Source organism: Ursus americanus, chromosome 21 (genome assembly GCF_024610735.1).
Source record: "Ursus americanus isolate L20-20 chromosome 21, mUrsAme1.1.p, whole genome shotgun sequence".
Classification (NCBI taxonomy): Eukaryota; Metazoa; Chordata; class Mammalia; order Carnivora; family Ursidae; genus Ursus; species Ursus americanus.
Window position 1 is genome coordinate 57,753,851 of NC_142147.1, and position 20,884 is coordinate 57,774,734.

The following is a 20,884-nucleotide window of genomic DNA, read 5'->3' on the forward strand; positions in this document are numbered from 1 at the left end:
CTGCTTACTGGGTTGGATACAATCACTGATAATTTAAGCAGGAAAGATAGGGGACCAGAGCCTGGCTTACCGTTGTCCACCTGCTTTAGAGTGGCCAACATCCATTCCTCCTCTATTTTCATTGCTATGACCCTATCCCGAGTCTTCTCTCCTGCCCCTGACATAAAATTCTGGAACTAACAAAACTGACTCCAAAGTTTCGGGGTACGTGCATTCGAAAAGCAATAGCATGATGTTTATAAGCTTCCAGCTACGGAGCAAACACGTTTTGTACCGATTAACGGATGAATGATATGTCCATTTGGATCTGTGTCCTTTTGAGGGAATCTGAAATAATATGTTTGGCTTCTTAAGCAAGCTCGGCTTCGTGGAGGATGAAATAACATGTTTCTTTATTTTTTTTTTTAAAGATTTTATTTATTTATTCAACAGAGAGACAGCCAGCGAGAGAGGGAACACAAGCAGGGGGAGTGGGAGAGGAAGAAGCAGGCTCCTAGCGGAGGAGCCTGATGTGGGACTCGATCCAACAACGCTGGGATCACGCCTTGAGCCGAAGGCAGACGCTCAACCGCTGTGCCACCGAGGTGCCCCGAAATAACATGTTTCTAAACACTCTGGCGATCAGTTGCAATAACTGACCCAGGAGTATGGGTGCTCATCTTCCTTAAGGAGGCAAGCTCCAGTCTCACGTTGGAGAGGCCATTTCCCAGCGATCCTCGCGGTGCGGCCTGACTTGCCCGGGAGGAGTTGTGGACACAGTATTGGTTGAGTCTGCAGAGCTGTGGGAACTACATTACCCAGAATGCTCTGTACGAGCGGCAAGCGGCGCTGAGCCAATGAAGGCTCAGGAGAGGGCACTTCTGTGCAACACGTCATATTGGAGCGGGACTTTCTGGCGTCCTGTTCTTGGCGGTCATTTTGGCTTCCTAGGGCGTGCATTGATTTAGAGATACTGCGGCGCTGGTTTGGGAGTGAGGTTACGGGATCAGAGAAGGGGCGGGGGGAGGCGCACTGGCCCACCGCACAGATTTGGGTCTACGGCTCGGTGACGCCGCCCGGGCTGCCCCGCGCCGGGGCCGGGACCGGGACCGCGGGCCCGGGTGTCCGCTTCGCCAGAGTCGGATGGCGGCCGTCGTGCCCAGGCACCCGGCTCAGGTAAACGCTCGTCCCCCGGGCCCTCCCCGCCCTTCCCCGACCTAGACTCTAAAGGCCCGAGTGGGGGCCGCCTACTCGGGTCCATGCAGCCCAGGCCCTTGTGTCCGGGACAGGGAGGCGCCGGTGGACTGGGGCCCCGTGTGTGAGCGCCGGCGTGCTGGCTGCGGGAGCGGGCTCCGGGCTGAGGGGCCGGCTGGGGCAGAGGCTGGAGGGGGCCTGAGACGGTAGGATTCTGCCCTCAGGTGACAGAGAGCGTGAGGCAGAGTCACGCCTGGACTGGCTAGCCGAGGTGAGGTACTTTCCTGTGAGGACACGACGCCAAGGGGGACTTTGGCGAAAGGAGGGACACGATCTTTGTGAGGGTTTTAAGTTTCCCGAAGGTTGCTGGGAAAGAGAATAGACTGGAAGGGCGTTGATGAGGACAGTGAGGTGCCAGGAGGTGACGCCCCTGGTCAGAGTCCTCATTGAGGCACAAAGGTTAGACAGTCAGCGGAGGTCACCTGGCTCCAGGGCTGGGCAGGCATATGGGGAGATCTGAGCCCATGGAGCCTGGCCATGGTTATCTTCCTCTAGGGCCTGGCTCTTTTCACAGATTTCTGTGGCTGAAGAAATGCTCATGAGGCCAACATGGGTCAGCGGAGGGTCTCAGTCCCTTACTGGTCCTGACCCCTCCCAAATGGTCTTGGGGATTAAGGTGTCCTGGGACTCTGCCTGCCACTCTCCCAGTCCTTGGGTCTGGGAGACCTTGGAGACACTCCAGGCACAGAGTCCTGAGTCTAGGCTGAGCGTTATATGGAAGGGCTCTTATTTCTGGCAACTAATTGAAAGAGATGTGGAAGGTTATCCTAGGAACAGTACCAATATGTGCAAATATTTGGAGGTGTAATTTAGCTGGGAGTGTCAAGGTAACTGAAGGTTTCCTTTTTTTTCCTCATGGAAATGGGACAGGAACAGGGCTGGAATGGTTGCCTTTGAGGTCAGGTGTCAATTCTATAGGTAATAGGACATTTGAGTAGGAGTAAAGTGATCTTACCAAGGTCTTCACGGCCTTGTGTGGCTGCACAGTGGAGAATGGACTCTGGGATAAGGATGACCAGGAAGGAACCTGCTGTAATAGGCCAGGTGAGTGGTGTTGTACGTAAATGGTGGCCATCGAGGTGGGAGAAGTGGTTGGATCCTGGACTCATTTTTTTTTTAAGTAGGGCCAACCAGACTTTTTGATGTGGAAGGTGAAGGACAGAAAGGAAGGAGCTGGGGATGACCCCATCGGTTTTGGACTTAACAGCTGGAAGGATGGAAATTCCATCAACTGAGATGAGGTAGTCAGTAGTGGGAACAGTTTTCAGTAGGGATATTAGGAGGTTTGTTTCAGCCATGTTAAACCTGAGTCATTTCAGAGACTGTTGAGTGGAGGCATTAAGTGGGCAGTTGCACACACGGTTTGGTAGGGAGGGGGTCTCAGGATGGAGCCATCCCAAAGGTGATTGCTGCAGTGTCAACCAGGGTGGAGCTGTGGGTTGCACTGAGGAAGGGGAATCTTTAGGTCCTGGTGGTAATACTGTTAGCAGTCCAAGAAGAAGATGGTGTGGGCCAAGAACGGGGCCTCTGGCTTGGGCATCTGGTTGAAGGTGGAGACTATTGGGTACACACATGAGGGAGAAAAGTGGACTGGGAGGGAGGTGTGGGCAGTAGGATGATCTGGCAGGTGACCAAGCTTTCTAAGGGAAAAGTGAACGTGAGAGGAATGTGGAGGCATAGGAGTAATTGAGGCAGGGTGATGTTCCCCAGGATTTTGTGGTGACCCTTGGGTAGGGCATGAGATGTTTCAGTCAGGATAGGTTATTTCAGAGTCCACTGTGGTCATCTGTGGGTTATTAGGCCTGGGGTAGGGGACCAGTGGGGCTGGGTTTTGAATGATGTTTAGGTGTGACTGGAGGGGACAGGAAGGGCAGCACAGAAGTTGAAGAGGGCCAGAGATATCTGAGATGTGCGTGTAGTTCTGGTTGGTGAGATTGAAGCGAAGAACAGAGCCAGCTTTCTATGAAGGGGAGGCTTTCCTAGCAGGATTCTGGACTGCCCTTGGTAGTTGGTAGTGGAAGGCATCAGAGGTCTGGATAAATTTGGATTCCATTTGAGTTTGCCAAGCAAGCACTGTCTTGATGCCGTGTGCCAACTGATATGGGGAGAATCTAGGGAGATGCCTGTGCTGTGGGGCAGGGGGGTAGTTGTGGTAGGGGAAAGAGTGCATCTGTGGGCTCCAGAGACGTAAAAGGTACGATCTGCATCACAGGTACAGAGATGTGCATGTGGACAGGGAGTGTGAACTAATGGACCTGGGGTCCTGGTACTGGGGACTTAAGGTTGAAGGGAAAGCCCAAATTTGGTTGAGTCCGGGACGCTTAGTCTGGAGGACTGCAGGGGTATTGCTTAGCGGGAGGGTTGGGGCCCTATGTGCCAGGCCCAGAGTTTAGATGCCGTTTATCCGATGACCTGCTGTTGTTGCTGAGGTCTGAACACAGTGATTAATGGAACCATGAGGAGAGACCACCAGTGGTGCCAATGGGGTGATTTTGTGGGGAAAGGGATTGTGGGTCCTTGAGAGAGGGGCTCTTCGGGGTTTCATCTGTCTCTGTCCTGACAGGACAGTGTGACATTTGAAGATGTGGCTGTGTACTTCTCCTGGGAGGAATGGGGTCTCCTTGATGAGGCTCAGAGACACCTATACCATGATGTGATGCTGGAGAACTTTGCACTTGTAACCGCCCTGGGTAAGGCCCTCATTCCGTCCTCAGGGACCTGGGCTAAGCCTCTCTGCTTTTATCCCAGGGATGGCTCCATATCTCTCCCATTACAAACATGGGCACTGCTCCCTCCCCAGTTCCCTGGTTAGTTGCAGTCCTTAGGGCTGGGCTGAGTGCACTGCCCCAGAGCCTCACTGGGAAGGATTCAGGGTCAGTAGTCTTGCAGTTATGCTAATGGTTTCCACCTTGCTCACCCTTCAACTGTCTGGCTGACTCTGTCCAAGTCCACAGCACCTCTCTGCTTCAGGTTTTGCCCCCTGTCTATAGGCGATAACATTTCCTGTCCCTGCCTGCTCCAGGAATGGTAGTCACTGACATGGGCAGTACTTATGTGGACTATGGGCAGTTCTTACAGGATCCTCCTCTGAGGATTTTTTTGTCATATTACTTTTCTTTCCTATGGTCTGTTATGTGTTAAGTTGCTCTGGGCCAGTGCTGGCCATTCATTTGTCCCACTTTTCCCTTAGAACTTGCATCATGCAGGTCCCATTTAGTTCCCGATCCAGGGGATATGGAGGAGAGTCCTGGGTGCTTCCCAGGATGAAATGACTCCAGCCATAGCAAGGTGGTCTCAGAGGAGCCCTGGCCCTGAGAACTGTTAAGTAGGAGAGAGCTTGTCAGGACTGTGTTCAGATCATACCAGAAACCTGTCCTTTTCCACTGGTGGCCATTGGTCACCTCATCTCCACTTTTCCTTCCCCATTCTTGACACTTGCTAACTTGTCATTTCTGCTCTAAATTTGGTTAATTCCCACCTCTCCGGAATCCCACCTGTCACCAGTTCCTCTTATTGCTTCCTCTATAGTGCTTTCTCACATCGGCCTACACATATTGTATCATGAAGTTTGCACATATCCTCACATAGGTCTTTTTTTTTTTTTTTAGATTTTATTTATTTATCAGACAGTGCACAAGTGAGAGGAGGGGCAGAGGGAGAGGGAGAAGGAGGAGCAGACTCCCTGCTGAGCAGGGTGCCCAGTGCGGAGCTTGATCCCAGGACCTTGTGATAATGACCTGAGCCGAAGGCAGATGCCTAACCAGCTGAGCCACCCAGGTGCCCCTACTCACATAGTTCTTAAACAGCAGCTCTCTTACACTTGGATTTTCCTGAGCTTAGATACACTTTTCTGTGCAGTTGTCAGCAAGGATTTACTGAAAGTCATTAGCAGAGGAATGAGCTATAGATCCTGCTCCTCCTGCCTGTGCCACATCCCATCCTTGTGTTCTTCACCTGGAGAGGCCTCCCTCACTGTCTGACCTGGAGAGGCCCAGTACTGCACAGCAGCAGCTGTTTTTTTTTTTTTTTTTTAAGATTTTATTTATTTATTTGCAAGTGCACAAGTTGGGGGGAGGGGCAGAAGGAGAAGCACACTCCCCATTGAGTGGGAAGCCAGATGTGGAGCTTGATCCAAGAACCCTGGGGTCATGACATAAGCCTAAGGCAAACACTTAACCAACTGAACCATCCAGGTGCCCCACAGCAGCAGCTTCTTTACCTTCACCCCAGCTCCTTCATCTGGAAACGTGCCATCAGCACATTCATTGCTGTGTTGGACACACATTTATGATGGTGTTGCCTCTTCCCACTACTGCCTATGTATACTTCATTAGAATTTCTCTGTTTTCAGGTTACTGGCATGGAGCAGAGGATGGGAAGTCACCTTCCAAGCAGGCTGCTTCTGTAGGAGTGTCACAGGTCAGGACTCACCATGCAGGCCCATATCCCCAGAAGGCACACCCCTGTGGGATATGTTGTCTGGTCTTAAAAGACATTTTGGGTGTGGCTCTGCATCAGGGAACACATCTCCAGTTGAGATCTTACACAGGTAGGAAACAAGTCAGTTTCACTGCAAACCTTCACCAGCATGGGAAGCAGTACAGTGGAGAGAAACTGTTGAAATGGGCTTCATTTGTGAAGAGCTGCAGGTCGCATGTGTCAGGGAAGTGCTTTACCTTTGGGGAGGTTGATGAGGACTTCCTCTCCAGTTCAGGCAAGCGCCAACACCAGGCCACTCATAATGGGCAGAAACCACACAGTTGCACCGTGTGTGGGGAAGCTATTCACAGTGGGAAGAGCCGTTACAGTTGGTGTGAATGCAAGAAAACCCTCAGCCACAAATACACTCTTGCTCAACGCCTGAGTGTCCACACTGCTGAAAGGCCTTATGAGTGCAGCGATTGTGGGAAATCCTTCACCCGAAGGTTTAACCTCTTTCAGCATCAGAAAGTCCACACTGGAGAGAGGCCCTATAAATGCATTGAATGTGGGAAATTCTTCACCCACATCTCCAGTTTCATTCAACACCAGAGAATTCATACTGGGGCAAAGCCTTATAAGTGCAGCAGATGTGGGAAATTCTTTGGCCAGAGCTCCAGCCTCATTGTACACAAGAGAGTTCACACTGGAGAAAAGCCTTATGAGTGCAGTGAATGTGGGAAATCCTTTAGTCAAAGCTCCAGTCTCATTAAACATCAGAGAGTTCACACTGGAGTGAGGCCTTATGAGTGCAGTGAATGTGGAAAATGTTTTGGTGACACCTCCAGCCTCATTAAACACCGTAGAGTTCACACTGGAGAAAAACCTTATGAGTGCAGGGAATGTGGGAAATTTTTTAGCCAAAGTTCTGGCCTCATTCAGCACCAGAGAGTTCATACTGGAGAAAGACCTTATGAGTGTAGGATATGTGGAAAATCCTTTACCCGCAACTCTGACCTTATTCAACACAAAAGGGTCCACACTGGAGAGAGGCCTCATGAGTGCAGGGAATGTGGGGAATTCTTCGGTGACACCCAGTTTGCTCAACACCAAAAAGTTCACATCAGAAAAAGGCCTCACGAGTGCAACAAGTGTGCAAAATCTTTCAGCCGTAGGTCTAACCTCATTAGACACCAGAAAGTCCACCACCACATGGAAAGGCCATATATGTGCAGCAAGTGTGGGAAAGCCTTCAGTCAGTGGTCTGCTCTAACTCAGCACCAGAAAGTTCACAATGCAGGTCAGCTTTATGAGTGCAGTGAATGTGGGAAAGCCTTTAGCCGAAGGTGTAACCTCATCCGACATGAAAAAGTTCACACTGGAGAGAGACCTCATGAGTGCAGTGAATGTGGGAAAGCCTTCAGTCGAAAGTCGCACCTCATTGGGCACCAGAAAGTTCACACAGCAAAGCCATAGCCATGCAAGGAGCAGACTTTCAGTGTGTTTGATACAATGACATTGGAAGAGAGCCTTTGGAAGGGAGACATCTTCCTGAAGTTGGACTCATACATCTGAATATACACCACAGGGAAGATTCCATGTAAGTTCCAGGTATGTGGGAAGCTTCTAGGAACCATACTGTGCTTCCTAACCAGCTTGGGGTCCTTGGTGACTGCCAGTTTTTGTGGTATAAGTCAGCTCTACTGCCTGAAAGGCCCCCATGGTATACATCAGTTACCCTAATGTTTAGGGAAGTAGATCTCTATGTTCTGTCTGGAGAAAATAATGAGCAGCCTGAGCCTTTAGAGTGATGTCATGCCCTTCTCTCTAATTAATGTGTATACCTGACCAGTTTTCTCCCAGAAGACCTTGTCTGGGTTCTACTGGTGGCTTGCAGAGACACTTTGTTTTCAGGGACATTGTTTTCATATGACACTTGTGATGGATTTTTCCAGTCTCCATGTCACCAACCCATAAACTGCCTGCCTCACCTTGCTATTATTTGTGCAATAATAAAGGCCTCATTGTTTAAGCCACCTTTAATCACTAAATGTTGCTTTGAAAACATCATGAAGGGGTAAACAGCTTGTGTGAGAGTACCCAACTTCGGTGTGCCTCAGAAGACAAAGTGTGATGGCAGAGAATAACTCTTCAATTTTGGCCTAGTTCACATTGTTGCCCAAGGCCTCCAAGGAAAGACTGCAGGCTTTGTACAACTAATATGCAGCCTGGAAACCAAGATTTTTTTGTGAGCCCAGAGGTTACATTGAAGAGCAGGCACTTGTAACAATCCCCAGTGTTTCTGGGATTGGTTCCTTTATTTATAGTGCATATCATGTAATGACCACATGGTTAGGGGGAATCTCTTCCTTCCCCAGTTCCTTCAGAAGAGCCACGTGCCCTGATGCCCAGAATTTAGTAGGGTAGTATCACTGGTTTTAACACTAAAGGGCTTAGGGGGAATCATGATTGATGAGAAAACATTGAATTGATAGGAAGTGCTGGAGCCTGCAGTAAACTAGATGGAACATCCCTCTTCTAAAAGTGCACCCACAGCTATTCCAGTGACTGTGGCTATGTTGGGTGAGCGTGTACCTCCCGGCCTCTGTATCTTGAATAGCTGAGGTCATTGGCAGAGAAATTAAGGTTTTGTGGATTTCTATAGCTTTCTGGGCTGTTGACCTTAAGACTGTTATTACACATGCAGGAAAACAAGGATAGAGAGAAGGGAGATCTCTTAGTCCAGTGATATGGCCTTTGTGACTAAGGTGGAAACATCCTCCATTTTTCATCAATATTTGCTATCACTTAAGTAAGACATCCCTCCCAAAGCATTAGGAGAGAGGTGATAGAGATAATAGAATGTTGCCAAACCTGATTTTTTTTTAATATGGAGTGGGAGAGATCCTTACTTTTATTTTGAACCATTGCTTAAAGCTTTAAGTTATAATGATATAAACTGCACATATTTAAAGTGTATAGTTTGATAAGATTTGACAAAATCATCATAATTGTGATAATGAACATGTAAGTCCCACACGTATACCTCATAATTTTTATTAATCTCTCTCCCTAACCTCTCTGGTTCTCTTTACGGTAGACTACATTTACTTGCCTTAATAGTAGACTACATTTTCTAGAATTTTATATGATTGGAATCATAAAGTATTCTTTTTTTCTGGTTTCGTGTATACTGCATAATTACCTTGAGATTTAAAAAGTTCATTCCTTTCGTTGCTGAGGAGTATTCTGTCATATGGATGTACTGCCATTTGTTGTTCCACATATCTGTTCCTTGACATCTGGGTTTGCAGGTTTTGGCTATTCCAAATAAAACTTATATGAAGATTCACACATATAAATCTTTATACGGATACATGTTTCATTTTTCTTGTGTTCATACCTCTGAATGCAATGCCTGAATCATAGTGTAGGTGAATATTTAACTTTTTAAGAAATTGCCGAACTGATCTAAAATGGTTATTTTTTTATATTTCGTACCAACGGTATATGAGAGTTTCACTACCTTCTTGGTTCCTGTGAGTCATTGGAATTTCCACTTAATCCCTTCCACCATAGGGTCCATCTGCAAGGATATTAAACCATTCACAGCCAGGCTTGAATAGGCTCCTCCGCAACTGAGTCCCACCGCACATGTTGCCTGTAATCTGGTCCCTTTAGTTTGGTGGTGTCCTATGTGACAGATATAGCAGGAGGTGACAGAATGTTTGCTGACTTTCTTATGCTATCTGTTAAAGGAATAATCTTTCTCAATCCATTTGGGCTTGTGGTTTCCTTGTGGTTTCCAGCCATATGTATGGCAGATTGGCAAGCAAAACCTAGCAGCTGCTGCTGCATAAAGATTGCATGACTGCTTGACACCACACCTTTTCTTTACCATGACTTTCTAGTTTTTTCCTATCTAGTAAAGAAGTCACCTTTTGGCTTTCTCTTTCAAAGTTACCTGTAAGCAAAACCATTGTCAAAGGGGCTATGTATAACACTGGAGAAACATCTTTTGTAACAGACTAATATATCTATTAAATAAAGTGTAATAGTTACTTTCCAAGTGAGGAGGATATTAGTAATATAGTACAATGTAAAAGTGATAATGTGGAAATATTGGACATTGAATACAGTGGTTTCACAAAGTACACAATGCGTAGGATAAATAAATGTCTATATAACTAAAATAAAAAATATCAGGGGCGCCTGGCTTACTTAGTCAGTAGAGCATGCGGCTCTTGATCTCCAGGTCATGAGTTCAAGCCTCACGTTGGGTATAGAGCTTACTTTAAAAAAAATTTTTTTTTCTCCGATGGGGAAAATCACAAAAGCAGTCAGAAAGGGGTAAAGCCAATAAAAATTTTAAAGGAAAGCTAAAAATCTAAAACATTAAAGAAGAAGTAGACATGTATCTAGATAATACAACACAAAGAAGGAGAAAATTACAGAGGGGGAATGTTTAGAACAGGGAAACACATGCTGCCTAGAGCCATTGTAATGAGAATCAAGGACAGGAGAAAGTTATACACATGTACAGTGAGAGAAATAGAGAAACTAAAATCAGCTTGAGCTCATTCCTTTTCACAATGAGTGCAAGTGTTACCATGAAATAAAAACTTTAAAAGTATTGAAGTAAAGATTATATACCAAGAATATCCTCAGCCAGCCAACAGACACATGAAAAGATGCCCAACATCAGTAATCATCAGAGAAACGTAAATCAAAACCACAATGAGTATCACCTCACACCTGTCATAATAGCTAAAATAAAAACACAGAACACAAGTACTGGAAAGGGTGTGGAGGAAAAGGGAACTCATGCACTGTTGGTGAGAATGCAAACTGGTGCAGCCATTGTGGAAAACAGAAGATTCCTCAAAAAATTAAGAATAGAATTACCATATGATCCAGTAATTCCACTACTATTTACCCAAAAAACACGAAAACAGTAATTTGAAAAGATTGCATGCACCCTTATGTTTATTGCAGCATTATTTACAATAGCCAAGTTATGGAAACAACCCAAGTGTCTAGATGAATGGATAAAGATGTGTGTGTGAGTGTGTGTGTGTGTGTGTGTGTATGAAAATGTACACACATACTGGAATATTACTCAGCCATTAAAAAGAATGAATTCTTGCCATTTGCAACAGCATGGATGGATGTAGAGGATATAATGCTAGGTGAAATAAGTCAGAGAAAGGCAAAAATCATATGATTTCACTCATGGAATTTAAGAAACAAACCAAAAAAGACAGATGTTTAAGTATAAAGAACAAACTGGTGGTTACCAGAGGGGAGGTGGGTGAGGGATGGGTGAAATAGGTGATGGGGATTAAAAGTACAGTTATGATGAGCACTGAGTAATGTATAGAATTGTTGACTCACTATATTGTACACCTGAGACTTAATATAATACTGTACCTTAATTATACTGGAATTAAAATAAATTAATTGAGACTTTTAATTTAAGAAAGATAGACTGGGCTAAGTAGTAAGTAAGCAGAAATTTTTAAAAAATATCCTCAGCCAATATGCCATTTGAAAGAAAAGCAATAAAAATATTTGTGGGCATATTAAACTTTGGAATTTATTTTTCCAAACTGGGAATCTACCACAATGACTATCTTAAAAACAAATATTCAGAGAAGACAAACCAAGCAGGGTGGTGAAATAGGGCTGGCATGGAAGGATAATCCATATCTTCATAATGTTTTTTTATTATCTAAAAGAAAAAATTATTTTGTACACATAGCACAGTTTCAAAGTAAATTCTGGTATAGTTAGTAGTTTTAAGAGAAAAAGTCTTCTGAGTGCTGAAATGCTTTTAAGTTTTTGTTTTTCTGATTTTTGTTACTGTTGTTGAACTTGACAGTAAGTTTTTAAAACTCAGAATTCAGGGGCGCCTGGGTGGCTCAGTCGTTAAGCGTCTGTCTTCGGCTCAGGGTGTGATCCCAGGGTCCTGGGATTGAGCCCCGCATCGGGCTCCCTGCTCTGCTGCGAGCCTGCTTCTTCCTTTCCCACTCCCCCTGCTTGTGTCCCCTCTCTTGCTGGCTGTCTCACTCTCTGTCAAATAAATAAATAAAATCTTTAAAAAAATAAAATAATAAAATAAAACTCAGAATTCACAGAAAAATAAAGCACATTTAGAAGAGAAAGAGAAAAAAGATAAGGTGGATTGTTCTTTCAGAAGTTAGGACCTGTTATAAAACTAGAAATGATAGTTTGATGTTAGATATTTGCACAGAGCTACACGTACAGATCAGAGGAGACCATGTAGAGCTTAGAAGGAGATCCACATACATTTGGATATCCACACCTGGTGTGGAAGGGAACTGCTGCTCCAAAGAAATACATTCTGATGTGTATCCAAACACACGAACAAAAGCTTTTACAGCTGCATTGTTGTTATTACCAACACTTGAAGGCAATACAAAGGTCCATCAGTGTAGAATAGAGACAGATTATGAAACGGTGCCCTCAGCAGCAATGAAAATCAATGATACAAACACACTGAACAGCATAGGTGAATCGTACTGACATTCATTGGACAAAAGAAATAAGATCAAACAAATACATAGTGTATGAGTCCATTCATATAAATGTCAGTGATATACAGAGCCAAACTATAGTTTTAGGATTTATGCATAGTAAGGAAAACTATTAAAATCCAAAAGATGCTGACTTTAAAACTCTGGATGTTGGGTTACTCTTGGAGGAGGTGTAGACCATGTCTGGGATGGAACACTTGACACGGCAGGGCACTACTAGCATTCTTTATTTCCCTCAGTGGCAGATACAGAAGCATCCATTTTATTTTATTTTTTTATTTTTTTATTTTTTTTTTTAAAGATTTTATTTATTTATTCGACAGAGAGACAGCCAGCGAGAGAGGGAACACAGCAGGGGGAGTGGGAGAGGAAGAAGCAGGCTCCCAGCGGAGGAGCCCGATGTGGGACTCGATCCCGGAACGCCGGGATCACGCCCTGAGCCGAAGGCAGACGCTTTAACGACTGCGCTACCCAGGCGCCCCAGAAGCATCCATTTTAGGAACACTTGTTAAATTCTAAATATATATTCCCTGTACCAATGTTGTCTTTCACAGTAAGAATGTAAAGAAAAATGGGATAAATGTTAAGTGTGGTCCTCAAGTGATAGAACCAAAAACAATAAAATGTAAGACTTTAATGGAGATGAATTACACATAACCTGCCCAGAGAGCAGAAAAGAGAAAATAAAAATTGGAAATGGAGGGGCGCCTGGGTGGCACAGCGGTTAAGCGTCTGCCTTCGGCTCAGGGCGTGATCCCGGCGTTGTGGGATCGAGCCCCACATCAGGCTCCTCTGCTATGAGCCTGCTTCTTCCTCTCCCACTCCTCCTGCTTGTGTTCCCTCTCTCGCCGGCTGTCTCTATCTCTGTCGAATGAATAAATAAAATCTTTTAAAAAAAAATTGGAAATGGAAAATGAAGAAAAAAAAAGGTTGAATATTAGGTTTAACTAGCAGGTTTCTTTCTAATGAGGTCTCTCATGAGAGGCAAGGCATGAAACAAACACAAAATCAGTCGGTATCAGTATGAATTCCTCACAGACCCCAGAGGGAGATTAGCTGAAAATCAGGTGAAATACAGATCAATCCATAAAATGCAAAAGAAAAAACTTTCCCAAAATGATTCACTCAGCTTCAAAAACAGGATGATCACAGTTATTTGGATGCAAAGTATTTCCATTAAGAACACGGTCTAGAACTTGGACAAACGAGTCTGAGTCAAGTTGTACCTGGAATGATGGCTGGAGTTTATAAGTTGTAAATCTGTTTTCTCATCTCCAGATGGACATGAGGATACTTAGCTTATAGCTGAGTTGCACGAATAACTTGTTAGTAAAACCATAGAAATAAAATAATTTCAGACCCACTCTTAGTAAATACGAAATCTGCTGTAGAACCCACAGACCAACAAGGTCAGGGGACAGGCGTGCAGGTCGGCAAAGAACTGACCGCAGGCGTTGGAACAGGCCTGGGAGAGCTCCCTGTGGGGCGTGTCTGCCTGCGTCACAGGTGCGGTCGTCATAGATAAGGAAACTACTGTATCTTTTGTGACTTCATTGATTAACTGTATGAATTAGGTGTCATTGGGCTAAGGTTCAGTTTTATATATAGTGTTTTCTAAACAACTATTCAAGAATTAATTGGTCTAGGAATTACTTTAGGACTACAGAGGACAGAAGTTGGTTGGTGACTCCGGAGGTAATTAGAAAGCATTTAAATCAGGATGGTTTAGAGAAACACAGCCTGACCTGAGAGCGGAGCCTGTGCGAGTGGATGTTATGGGAAGGAAAAGTCCTCATCATAGACTATTGTGTAAACTTAAGCTCAAGAAACAGTTGGACAGTGCATGAATTTTTTATAAAAATTAATTGGGGGCGCCTGGGTGGCACAGCGGTTAAGCATCTGCCTTTGGCTCAGGGCGTGATCCCGGTGTTATGGGATCGAGCCCCACATCGGGCTCCTCTGCTATGAGCCTGCTTCTTCCTCTCCCACTCCCCCTGCTTGTGCTCCCTCTCTCACTGGCTGTCTCTATCTCTGTCAAATAAATAAAATCTTTAAAAAAAATTAATTGGACTTAAGGAGGCCTATAAATGTCATCATTTTCTGTGTGTAAATAAATAATAAAAGGTTATACATTCTCAAAGACATAGCATTCAGTCCTAGGATTTATCAAAATTAACTGTAAAATAGTTGTAAAATTACCTGGAGTCTTCAGGAAAATTAAAAGATTAAATTAAAATCCTTAAAGACAATATGAACAGCCTGAATTAAATAGAGGAAAAGAGATCACTGGGGAAAAATCTCTTCTATTTAATAATAAAGGTGAGAAGTAGAGTGAAAATGCTTACTTACATTCTTGAAAGTTTGCCTTTTGTTAAAAATAAAAGCCAGTGATTGAAGATTGGAAACTCTAGGTTTGAGAACCATTAAATCAAAATATTTTAATCAAAATTAGGAATCAGAGGAAGTTTAATAAAATAAAACACATTTAATTACGTATGTACTAAATGACATCTAAAAAGCAAAGGTGATGTCCCTTCATTGATCGTTGCCATTGTTAGGACAAAGTTTAGAATTCTTGTCTGATCTATGGTATTCTGCCACAAATACTATAGTTCTGTTGTTTATTAAGTTGCATGTGCTTTCCCCACATGGGCCATTCCAGATATTTTCCCTGATAGATACAGCCTCATCCATCTATGTTTAGGAAAAAATATATATATATTAAAACTACTAGGGGCTCCTGGGTGGCTCAGTCGTTAAGTGTCTGCCTTCGGCTCAGGGCGTGATCCTGGCTTTATGGGATTGAGCCCCCATCAGGCTTCTCCGCTGGAAGCCTGCTTCTTCCTCTCCCACTCCCCCTGCTTGTGTTCCCTCTCTCGCTGGCTGTCTCTCTCTCTGTCAAATAAATAAATAAAATCTTTAAAAAGTAAAATGAAACTATTAAAAGACCCTGTTTTATGCTAGATATAGGGGACGTTTTACTTATGTTTGGCAAACTTAGTAGTTTTCATACATTATATCCTCCTAAAGGATCTTGAATTTAGTTGAGGAATATAGCATGTGTATATTAAGTAATCATTGCATGTTGTATAAATCTATTTTGGCTCCACTATAGCTGTATGAGAGTGGGGTGTTAATCACTGGATATCACAGATTCCTGGAATTGTAACTAGCACCAAATAGTCCCCTATATAGTAACAAAGGGTGAAATGAAAAATAGATTTATCTGCACAGATGAAAAGATATACAACTGTTTTACCAGATTAAGGAAAATTGTTTTCCTTGTCCAGCAGGCAAAGCAGAACTGAGAGACGTACATATCACTGCTGATGAGCACAAATGAGCTGAATGTTGGAAAACATGATGCTACAAACACAGCAGTGTTTAGTAGCCACTGGTTTGGACTCAAAATAAGTACTATGCAAAGAAACAAAACGGAAGAGAGAGAGTAACAGCAGACAAAGGATCTCACCAGGATCAGGATGGTGCGTGTGGCTCTGGCCTCGTGGGAAGATCTGGGACAAAGGCTATGGCTGCAGATATATTGGACTTGCTGCTTGTGCCTGAGCAAGACAAGGACCATGGAGCCACTGGCCCAGATCCTGAGGTTCAAACACACAAAGTCAAAGAAAGAATACACGACAGAATTTAGTGAGCCTATAAATTTATCTTGGGGTAGTCCAGAACAGTAGACAGATGTTTTTTTTCAAACTAAGGTTTTTGCTGTTCAGTGGCCCAGTCACTCTTACTGGAAGGTAGATATTTAACAGGAGATGTAAGATCAGCAGAGGAAATAGCAGAAGCCAATGCACTTTGGAGATATTCTGAGCTCCATTACCCTAGAGATATTAGAATGAATCTTAAAGGCCTGATAGCCACTCAACAGGCAGTGATGCTGAGGGAAACTCCTCTGCCCACTCTGTGTGCATAAAAGACAACTTTATATCCAATATCATCAGGAAGTATTTCCATCCCAAAGTTGCCATGGTCTGTGGGTTCCCTTTGGAGAAAAGCACCAAGGAGTTGGCTAAGACCAGTTGGTTGAGAATCAGGTCTTTGGATTTCAACTTGTGTCCAGTGAACAAAGTGAATTTATAAAGACCAAAGAGGAAGGAATTTTCCAGGATCCTCACCCCTGTCTGAATGAGGAGGATAATCCCCATTTCTAAGTTGAAAGAACCCATCACATCAATATCAAGTGGAAATTGGTCTTTTTTTTTTTTGAAGTGGAAATTGGTCTTAATTGGAGTTGAAGATCTGGAGGAAATTCAAAATATATGTATTACTATCTTCATGTTTCCTGAGGGGCTTTTCATTAACCACATTCCCCCCCCCCCCACATAAAGCGCATTCAGAATATGTCTTTAAAAGCAAACAAAAGGCGGTGCCTGGGTGGCTCAGTTGGTTAAGCATCCGACTCTTGATTTTGGCTGAGGTCATGATCTCAGGGTCGTGAGATCAAGCCCCACCTCATGAAGCTTGCTTAAGATTCTCTCCCCCTCCCCGCTGCCCCTCCCCCACTCTCCCTGCCCCTGAAAAAAATTTAAAAAAGCAAACAAAAGGCAGAGAGAGGCTATCTAAAAGAGATTTTACTAAGTAGTTGTAAATAAATAAAAATGTTTCTCCAAGGATGTGCACTAATTGACAGCAACCGTTAGTCCTTGGGTTATTGAAGGAGGGAGCTGTGGGGTATTTAGACATAATCTTCCACATTAACTTTATAGGCAGGTGGATTTGTTCAAAATATTTAAATACAATTGTGATTTTTATAACAGCAATTAAAATTGAGAGATAATTTTGGGGCACCTGGGTGGCACAGTGGTTGGGCGTCTGCCTTCGGCTCAGGGCGTGGTCCCGGCGATCTGGGATCGAGCCCCACATTGGGCTCTTCTGCTATGAGCCTGCTTCTTCCTCTCCCACTCCCCCTGCTTGTGTTCTCTCTCTCGCTGGCTGTCTCTATCTCTGTCGAATAAATAAATAAAATCTTTTAAAAAAATTGAGAGATAATTTTAAGAAAAAGTAGTAGAATATACATATGAACTTTTTCAAAGAAGAATTTTAAACCAAGGGAAAGTTCTGGAAATAATTTTGAAAAGAAAACATAAAATGAATTTAATTCTCCAACAAAAATGTCGTTTTATGTGGAGTGAGGGTTTATACAGTTTCTATAAATCAGAGACAACTTTGAGGAGTCTCTGACTCCTTAATAGCTGTGATCACCGGTCACTCTTATGCTCAAGTGTAGTCATTCAAGGGCAAAAATAAGAGACTCATTTTATTCCCTTAATCAAAAGGGAATGGTGTGAAATAAGTCAAGCAGAGAAAGACAATTATATGGTTTCACATCATATGGTTCACATGTGGAACATAAGGAATAGCATGGAGGACATTGGGAGAAGGAAGGGAAAAATGAAGGGGGGGAAATCAGAGGGGTAGACGAACCATGAGAGACTATGGACTCTGGGAAACAAACTGAGGGTTTCAGGGGAGGGGAGTGGGGGGATGGGTTAGCTCGGTGATGGGTATTAAGGAGGGCACGTATTGCCTGGAGGACTGTGTTATATGCAAACAATGAATCATGGAACAGTACATCAAAAACTAAGGATGTACTGTATGGTGACTAACATAATTTTTTTAAAAAAGGGAATGGTGGCCATGGAGGCATGGTTAGGGGCTAAATTATGTGCACTGTGCTCTCAGAGAAAGAATTTTGAAATATCCATCATTATGCTACTTGGGTAGAACTTTATATGTCAGAAAAACCATCCTGTTAATGCTACGGGTGTGTGAGGGGTGAACACACTAGAATTTCATATTGATCAGAAGGGACAGTGAAGTTATTGTTGGGTAGAAAGGGTTACATATTTATAGGATAATTATAATTTCACAGTAATTTTGAAATCTGCTTCTAGGTCAGAGTAACATCAAGAATCTGAGGATATTGAAGTCCCTGATGATCTCTGCTCTCTTAAATGTGGAATCGTTAGTCACTTTTAAAAGAGTCATATCTCCACACAGGAGTTGGAGATTTATAATCTTCCGCCAATCATAGGTATTGTAGAGAAATGTAATTACAGACTCCTTTAAACACACAGGCTCTCAGTGATTAAAAACAAACAAAACCCTACTGCATATAGCTGCAATTGCCACCCAGAAACCAAGTGTCCACTTGCAGATGAGAACAAAAAATCATTATCTTGGGGGCGCCTGGGTGGCACAGCGGTTAAGCGTCTGCCTTCGGCTCAGGGTGTGATCCTGGCGTTATGGGATCGAACCCCACATCAGGCTCCTCCGCTATGAGCCTGCTTCTTCCTCTCCCACTCCCCCTGCTTGTGTTCCCTCTCTCGCTGGCTGTCTCTCTGTCGAATAAATAAATAAAATCTTTAAAAAAAAAAATCATTATCTTACTGTTCTTCACTTCCATTTAGAGTTAAGTCTTTGCCCTGAAAGTCATGAGAGTGTCTGCATGTCTGTTTATTCAGAAGCAAGAGGAGAAGATGTCAGGGTAACAGGGAAGAAGGAAGATATGCTTGAGAGCCCTGAAGCAGGCAGAGGAGCGTGACAGAGTGTATGGATCCCTCAGAAAACTCCCTGACGCTTTTAATCATAAGAGTACTTGTTTCAATCTAAGCAAGAAGAATGGGGGTTTTTTTCATATGAGTTTCTTACTAGGTTTTATGAAATACATTCTATTTCTTCAGAGTTTCTGATATTTGTTTTTTAAAATAGCCACCTACCCAGATTGTGTTTGCTGCCACGACAGTGGCTGCAGTGGCGAGATCTGCACACCTGTACATCTGTGGAGATGGGGATTCTAACGCCTGAGATAAAGAGTGGGGATTCCATGATTTCGCCTCTTGCTAGGAAGTGATTATCTCTTCACTTGTAATTGGTGGGAGAGGGTCTGTATGGGACTTAAGATTATATCTGAAAAGCATTTGTCAAGTAAGCAAATTATATAAAGCTATTAATGTTAATTAACAAATGTATACAAAGAGAATGACTATAGAAATAGAGAAGTTGGTGAAGTTGGTGACTGGATAAGGCTCGGTGGGAAGCAGAGGTCCCTGGGTTCTGAGACGTGAGAGAATTCAGTTGAGTCCATGGCTATGCTGCATCCGGGCTACCATGAAAATTGTTTTCCAAAGCATGTTTTTATTTCTGAGACCACTGAACAAAAACAAACTCGGCTGTTAAGAAAAAAGTAAAGTGAAGGGGCGCCTGGGTGGCACAGCGGTTAAGCGTCTGCCTTCGGCTCAGGGCGTGATCCTGGCGTTCTGGGATCGAGCCCCACATCAGGCTCCTCCGCTATGAGCCTGCTTCTTCCTCTCCCACTCCCCCTGCTGTGTTCCCTCTCTCGCTGGCTGTCTCTTTCTCTGTCGAATAAATAAATAAAATCTTTAAAAAAAAAAAAAAGAAAAAAAAAAGAAAAAGTAAAGTGAGAGAAAGTTGACCAAGGTGTACAAACAGAAGGAAAGGGGTGGTGACCTGCTGTTTGATTGCTGAATAAATATTTATTGAGCACCTCATCTGTTTCAGACGCTATTCTAAATGTGTGTTCACACCAGAAAATAACCAAAAATGTGTTGCTCACATTCTAATTGATGGAAACAAAGAACAAATAATAAAAGAAATATTGGGGTTCATAGTAAGTTGTAAAGTTGTGTCACCCAAATACAGACAGTAGAAAATTCAGGTAAAGATGCGCGTGTATAGTAGAGTGGATGGCAATGTAAAATGTGATCATCAGGGTTGGTCTCACAGGGGCGTGACATTTGAGCAAATTTTTGAGTGGTGAGGGATTTGCATGTATGGGAGGATGTTCCACACAGATGAAATAACCAGACTAGTACGTGAAGGAGAGGATCATGCCTGGATCTTTGCTGAAAATGTGAGGACAGAGCACAGCTATGAAGGGAGTAAGTGTACAGCTTTGAGGTTGAAGGGCTAAGGGAGCCAGGTCATGTCGTGCACTGTAGACCGTTGTAAAGAATTTGGAGTTTCTCTAAGTGAAATGGTGAGCCAGTGTGTACATAGTATTGGAATAGAGAGGGGCATGATCCAACCTGTACGTTAGAAGGATCACTCTGGTCTCTGTATTGTATATAAACTAGGGGGAACAGAGAAAGTGGAGAGGTCAGTGAGTCACTATTGTGCCATAATTTGAACAGGAAAAGTTTAAAGAAACAGAGGACTGGAGTAACAAGGGATTGGAGGGTAAAAAGTAGCGAGAACTCTGGAGTATAGGATTATCGGATATAAGGAACTCAAGGCCCGAGACAGAGCAGTCAGAGATCATATCCCAGAATGAAATCTGTACCTTTTGGGCAAGCACACAGCTGGACCATTGAATGACAGAGAAGTCTCAGTGCGGGTCTCCAGCTCCCCGGTCCTGCTGTGCATGGTAGCCAGCAGCTTTCCCAACACCACCATTCCTGAGAAGTTTTAAAGTGGCCTACCTCTGACTCTCAAGAATAGCTTTCCCAAACACTCCCAACTTCCAGAGGACAGTTCCCAGAAGTACTGCTGGTGAGGCATCAAGGCAACTCTGTCATTCCATAAATCACCACCTGCCCTTTCGGACAAGATCTTATAAAGGTCCTTTGGTGGGGTTGGGGGATGTCTTACACAATCTCAGCCCAAAGGGTAGTGGCTTCTAATATTTGCTCTTCCTA

The 20,884-nt window shown here is 43.7% G+C and overlaps 1 protein-coding gene across 1 annotated transcript; it reads left to right on the plus strand.

The window, feature by feature from the left end:
* Window positions 1–1,122: 1,122 nt before the first annotated feature.
* LOC123777341 (uncharacterized) lies at window positions 1,123–8,930 on the plus strand. Its single transcript, XM_087853405.1, has 5 exons — window positions 1,123–1,155; window positions 1,201–1,379; window positions 3,446–3,515; window positions 3,797–3,923; window positions 5,585–8,930. The coding sequence occupies exons 1-5, from the start codon at window positions 1,123–1,125 to the stop codon at window positions 7,126–7,128; spliced, it is 1,953 nt and encodes a 650-aa protein (XP_087709531.1). The 3' UTR covers window positions 7,129–8,930.
* The last annotated feature ends 11,954 nt before the right edge of the window (window positions 8,931–20,884 follow it).

Bases quoted from the DNA above. Each gene is read 5' to 3' on its own strand.
- LOC123777341 (XM_087853405.1), top strand. From the start codon at position 1,123: ATGGCGGCCGTCGTGCCCAGGCACCCGGCTCAG. The intron at 1,380-3,445 runs GTAGGATTCTGC...TCTGCATCACAG, and splicing joins GCTGGAGGGGGCCTGAGACG to GTACAGAGATGTGCATGTGG. The intron at 3,924-5,584 runs GTAAGGCCCTCA...CTCTGTTTTCAG, and splicing joins TGCACTTGTAACCGCCCTGG to GTTACTGGCATGGAGCAGAG.